General features: G+C 36.8%; 1 protein-coding gene across 1 annotated transcript; it reads left to right on the top strand.

The window, feature by feature from the left end:
- Positions 1 to 230: 230 nt before the first annotated feature.
- Positions 231 to 5,724, top strand: LOC147847448 (putative dolichyl pyrophosphate Man9GlcNAc2 alpha-1,3-glucosyltransferase). The gene is made up of 7 exons (XM_087339184.1): positions 231 to 398; positions 1,295 to 1,535; positions 3,263 to 3,437; positions 3,518 to 3,625; positions 3,708 to 3,869; positions 4,411 to 4,663; positions 4,758 to 5,724. The coding sequence occupies exons 1-7, from the start codon at positions 293 to 295 to the stop codon at positions 5,210 to 5,212; spliced, it is 1,500 nt and encodes a 499-aa protein (XP_087195310.1). The 5' UTR covers positions 231 to 292; the 3' UTR covers positions 5,213 to 5,724.
- Positions 5,725 to 5,929: the final 205 nt, after the last annotated feature.

A 5,929-nucleotide genomic window follows, 5' to 3' on the forward strand; every position in this document is an offset into this window, starting at 1 on the left:
CATATCGAAATGTGCGCGGACAATTGGAATGGAGGAGAGCCCAATTAGAATGATGGGATTACCAACATAATAAACATTGGATGGGAGGTATGTATGTATGTAATAATAATGTATATATATGATGGAGCGAATGGAAGAACAAAAACAAAGAGAAAAAGGAGATCTTCTTTCACCGCCCATTTGGAAACCCCCCCCCTACACACACACACACACAGACAAAACTCCAAATTCAATAAACAAAGCTGTCTCTGCTCACACAGACACAGACACAGACACAGACAGAGATCCAGCCATGGCGTCTCCCCTTCCCTCTCCTCGATTACAGTACGCGATCCTCGCCTCGATCATGTTCTTTGCGTTCTTCATCCGCCTCTTGGTCTCTCTTCACCCTTACTCAGGCAATTCATTCTCTCTCTCTCTCTCTCTCTACCTCTTTCTCTAGATTGGAAGCTTAGATGTCACAAGGAAAAAGACGATTTTTGTTTTTTCTGTTTTCTGTCGATGGTATGTACGTTGCTAATCGAAACTTCAGACTTCGCAAAGAAAGACGCTTATGGCAATTGTTGGTCGAGCATACGGAAACCTCAGATTTCATAAGTCGGAACGTGTTAACACGTTCGTGCGTGTTTCTGTGATACGTGTTCAGGAAAATGATGGAAACCCCAGATTTTCAAATAACGGTGTAAATGACTGTATGTCGATCTATGAAGGTTCTGGAAAATCCTCAGATTTCACAAAAGATGCTGTATCAGAGCATTCCTGATGGAAGTAACATCACAAGAAAGACAAGCTTACGAATGAAAGAACTGCAACTTTTACAAAATTGCACTATTAAAAACTTTTGTGTATTGTAGAAGACCCCAGTTTTCTTACGAAAGAAAATGCTAAAACATTTTTTTGCATTGCTGACTAATAAATAAAAAACTAAATACATAAACACTCAATATTGGCTTTCAGTTGAAAGCCTAATTTCGAACACACAGAAATGTTCAACATCAACAGTCTTGCAGAAACTAAGATTTCTATCAGCACATGCTTTACATTGTTTTCTTCTGATAACTATGGTTTCTCCATCAGCAACATACAGACACACTACCTTTATTTTACTTGTGAAGACTGAGTCTATTGACATGAGCAACCTACAGAAACTTCTAATCCTGCCTTTGAAAACTGATGTTTTTTTAGAAATGCAAGAGGAGCATACAGAAATGTTTAGCATTTGTCTTCTTGGTAAAGCTGAGGTTTTTTCCATAAGCTAGAAAAATACAGAAACGTTTACCATTTGTCTTTGAAGGTGCTGGCACACCTCCACGTTTTGGAGACTATGAAGCCCAGAGGCATTGGATGGAGATCACGCTTCACACTCCTGTGAGAGAATGGTATGTGAATACAAGCGACAATGATTTGCGGTATTGGGGTCTGGACTACCCTCCACTCACTGCTTATCAAAGTTTACTACATGGGATTGCCTTGAACGCCATGGATCCTCAATCTGTGGCTTTGCATACATCTCGTGGTTATGAAACTCCATCCAGGTATGTGTAATTCTTATGCTTGCAGTCAAATGGTCATTATTATATATAGTGAGTTGCACTTAAGTTAGTATGCTTTTGTACCTTTCTTTGTTCAGTAGTGTGCTCACAAACTTGATGGGATCATTTTGCCAACATAGTCTTACATTTGAACTGCAGTTTCCCGCGTGTTAAAGTCTTCTTAATAGATCTCTACCCATTGCCTTTTGCATAACTCACTAAACATAACAGGTTTAACAACATTGCAGGACATTGTAGTAACATTACAGGACATTGTAGTAACATTACAGGACATTGTAGTAACATTACAGGAAGGTGCTCATAATGTCTATAAATTGCCGATCAATCTTCAGTAATAGATATATTCATATGGAGATGTGGCGATGATCAATGGATGCACACATTGGGCTTGATAAGAAGTATCGATGAAATGATGAACTTATATTCAATACAGTCTATCAAACTATTTCTGTCTAACAAATTATTGGAAATGATGAGCTTATATTCAATACCGTCGATCAAAATGCAGCATCAGCTAGATCAATACAGATACTGAATGTGGGGATTTTTCATCTGTGCCATTAAGAAAATAGAAGTTTAGTGCATAATGTCTATATATTACCGATCGCACTTCAGTGATAGATATATTCATATGGACATGTGGGGATGATCAATGGATGCACCCATTGGGCTTGATAAAAAGTATTGATACAATGATTTCTGTCAAACAAACTATTGGAAATGATGAGCTTATATTCAGTATAGTCAATCAAAATGCAGCAACAACTAGATCAATACAGATACTGAATGTGGGGGTTTTTCATCCGTGCCATTGAGAAAATAGAAGTTTAGTGCATAAAATGTTGTGTATCCATGGAATGGCACTGGAAAAATTAAGTATCACAAGTTATTTATGTTTTTTCCCTTAAATCATGCATAGATGGCTGGATATGTTTTGAAACCTGAGAAGAAATGCAACGTGCATCGAGTCGACTTTAAGTGTGCTGAACTAGATGATTGCTGAATATACAAATCTTTACTATGAGAAGGCCACTTTTTGTTAGTGTACTAATTTTTCCACATCAGTGAAATTTGTAATTGCTAGTCACTTACATCTTTAGCATACTTTGGGAATCAGGATAACTTGTGTTGTTTCTTTTGCTTTCTCCTCTCTAGACTTCTAAAAGTACTACTATACTTTCAATTCAATTTTAATTTCCCAGATTCAGGTGATTTATACACATACTGACACGGTCATCTATTTTTATGTGAAAGACTTGGTATTGGATGTACGAGAAATGCATCCCTTCATGTAAAAGTTAGAAGCCAGTATCCAACTTTGTCATGTATAGAGTGTTCAATCCTAATAGAATGTTTTTGATTTGAAACATATCTGATGGAAATCTCTGTCTACTTCAGAGCTTGGCATCTGAAGTATTGATCCTGTTAAAAGCTGTTCACCGAACCCCAAAATTCTTATAGATATTTGCATTCAAATGTAAGTGATGAATTGTGACTTTATGATAATGGACTTGGTCATTTATAGGGCATTCAATCCTAATAGCATGATTGTCATTTGGAACCATTCTGATGGAAACCTATGTTTACTTGAGAGCTTGCCATCTCAAAGTATCTGATCTTGATAAAACCTATTTGCCAAACCCCAAAATTTTTAGAGACATTTGCATTCAAGTTTTAGTAATGTATTGTGATCCTTATGATAATTGTAGCAAGATTTTGATGCGTTGGACCGTTCTATCATCAGATGCATTGATATTTTTCCCTGCCGTTTTTGCGTTTGCTGCCATTTATTATGTTGGAAGGGAATTCAATGAGTTTGCATGGGGTCTAATGATGATTATGCTTCAGCCAGGGCTTATTTTGATAGACCATGGACATTTTCAGGTGATGCATATCCATTTCCAGTCAAAGAGATTCTTGCTATTTGTTTCTAGAAACTGATGATGTCCTCTTTTGTACACCAGTTTAATTGCATAAGTTTAGGTTTTACAGTGGGAGCAGTGGCTGCCATTTGTTTGCAAAGAGATTATTTGGCATCTACACTTTTCTGCCTTGCTCTCAACCATAAGCAGGTATGACATGAGTATTACACTGACAGAGTTTTTGCATAAGTTTCTATATTTGTCTGATAATGATGCTCCCTTACGGTCGTAGATGAGTGCTTATTATGCTCCTGCATTCTTCGCTTACTTACTGGGAAAATCCCTACGCGAGCCTTACCCGTTCCTTAAAATCTTCAAGCTTGGGGCGGTGGTTATTTTCACATTTGTATGTTGTTGGTGGCCATTTCTTTACACAAGGGAAGCGGCATTTGAGGTGAGTGTTTGATATTTGAAGATGGCTTATGCTATTTTGAGTGCCAATTATAGGTTGTTCCAATGTGAAGACTCCACAATTCCCTAATTCTCTTTTATTTTCTCAAATGACCATGAGTTTTCTTATTCCTCAAATGCCTTTCATTGACCCCCCCAAAAAAGAAAAAGAGAAATAGAAGATGAATCGACGACATCGTTGGTGAAACATCATATATAATGGAGAAAAAGGGCATTCAGATGCTATAAAAGATGGCTTATGCTATTTTGAGTGCCGATTATAGGTTGTTCCAAGGGGAAAACTCCACAATTTCCTGAATATTATTTTCTTTTCTCAAATGTCCATGAGCTCTCTTATTCCTCAAATGCCTTTCCTTGATCCCTGAGAAAGAGAAATACAAATAGAAATCGACAATATCATTGGTCAAATAGCATATATCAAGAGTATTTGGGGAAATAATGAAAAGTCAGGGAGCATTTGGTAAAATAAGTGAAAACCTACAGCTATTTCAGAGTTCCCCCTCCTAATATCATTGTGGATACAGGTATTATCTCGGTTGGCACCATTGCAGCGAGGGATCTTTGAGGACTATGTGGCTAACTTTTGGTGTGCAACATCATTGTTTATCAAGTGGAAGCTTATATTCTCTGCAACATTGTTAGCTCGTCTTGCAGTTGTGGCAACATTAACTGCATTCATACCTTCAGTAATCCAACAGATAAAAGCTCCTAGCTACCATGGCTTTCTCCTTGCCATGTTTAATTCTTCTCTTGCATTTTATCTCTTCTCATATCAAGGTATGTTTTGGAAATAGAAATCAAGTTATTTGGTAATTGAGAAGCATGTCATGTCTGGATCTTGATGACAAATACAAACTTGCTGATGCTGCAGTTCATGAGAAATCAATTTTGCTGCCTATGCTTCCTGCAAGCCTTCTTCTATTGGAGGATCATTTGCTTTACAAAGGGGTATTTTTGTGTGCAATGTTCTCTATGTTCCCGCTACTTCGTAGAGATGGATTAGTGATACCATATTTTGCATTATTTGTTCTTTATCTCTTGATGTTTGAGGTCACTTCTCCAGCCAAAACTGTATCAAATACGAAAGAGATGAATTTGAAGTTCCCACTCAGCCTTCTGAATAAGGGGCTTCTTATCATTGGTTCAGTGTTGGTCTTGGGTTATCTAATTTTGCATCCTCCAGCAAGGTATCCTTTCCTATTTGAGGCTTTAATATCTGCCCTAGTGTTTATTTTCCTCATTATTCTTGCTATTTATTCAAATTTAAAGCAATGGTCATCATCTTTTAGTAATCGAGATCTCGTTGGCAAGAAAAAATTCCATTAAGTTGTGCTTTACAATGAATGAAAATCTTCCCAACAATTTTGTAAATGTAAACTCATGCGCCAATCCTGGGATCATGATAACCTTTTTCAAGCCAAAAATTAAGAGTTGTATCTTGAAGTGAAATGCTCCATTTTGTAGGTGTTTGGATTTATTTATTCTCATCTAATAAAAATAGCTCTAAAAGGCCACTTCACTGGTTTTAGTATGCTGATTTGTTAAAAAGAAAATTCTAGTGGAATATCTGTGAAAAGACAGTGACATGGAGGAGATGAGAATAGATGACATTCAGGTGTGTGTTGGTTTCTCTTCCACAATGGAAAAACATTTCTGGGAAGAGCTTAGTACTTCAGCCAATGAAAGATGCTACCATTCAGATGTGCAAGTTTCTTCTGAAAAATAACATTTATGGGAAGAGCGTGATACTTGAGCCACATTTCATGCTTATTGATAAAAGAAAAGCATACCTGGACAGAAAACATTTATGAGAAAAGCTTGATAGCTGAGTCATGCCTTATATTTGGATAAAAGAACATACCTGTGCAGCGTAAGTCTTGTATTTGGCATAAGCGGCAAAGAAATTGCAATGCTTTGCTAAAAGGGAAAATTACTAAAATATGTTTATGTGAAAATTCAAGTATGCTTGCTATTTTTTAAATTGACTTATGTACGATTGGTCAAAGTATAACTAGAAGTCAAATGAAAATAGTTAAAACCTCT

Source organism: Azolla caroliniana, unplaced genomic scaffold (genome assembly GCF_043228905.1).
Source record: "Azolla caroliniana isolate FFs.n. ecotype wild unplaced genomic scaffold, voAzoCaro1.0.p SCAF_1011, whole genome shotgun sequence".
In the NCBI taxonomy this organism is placed as follows: Eukaryota; Viridiplantae; Streptophyta; class Polypodiopsida; order Salviniales; family Salviniaceae; genus Azolla; species Azolla caroliniana.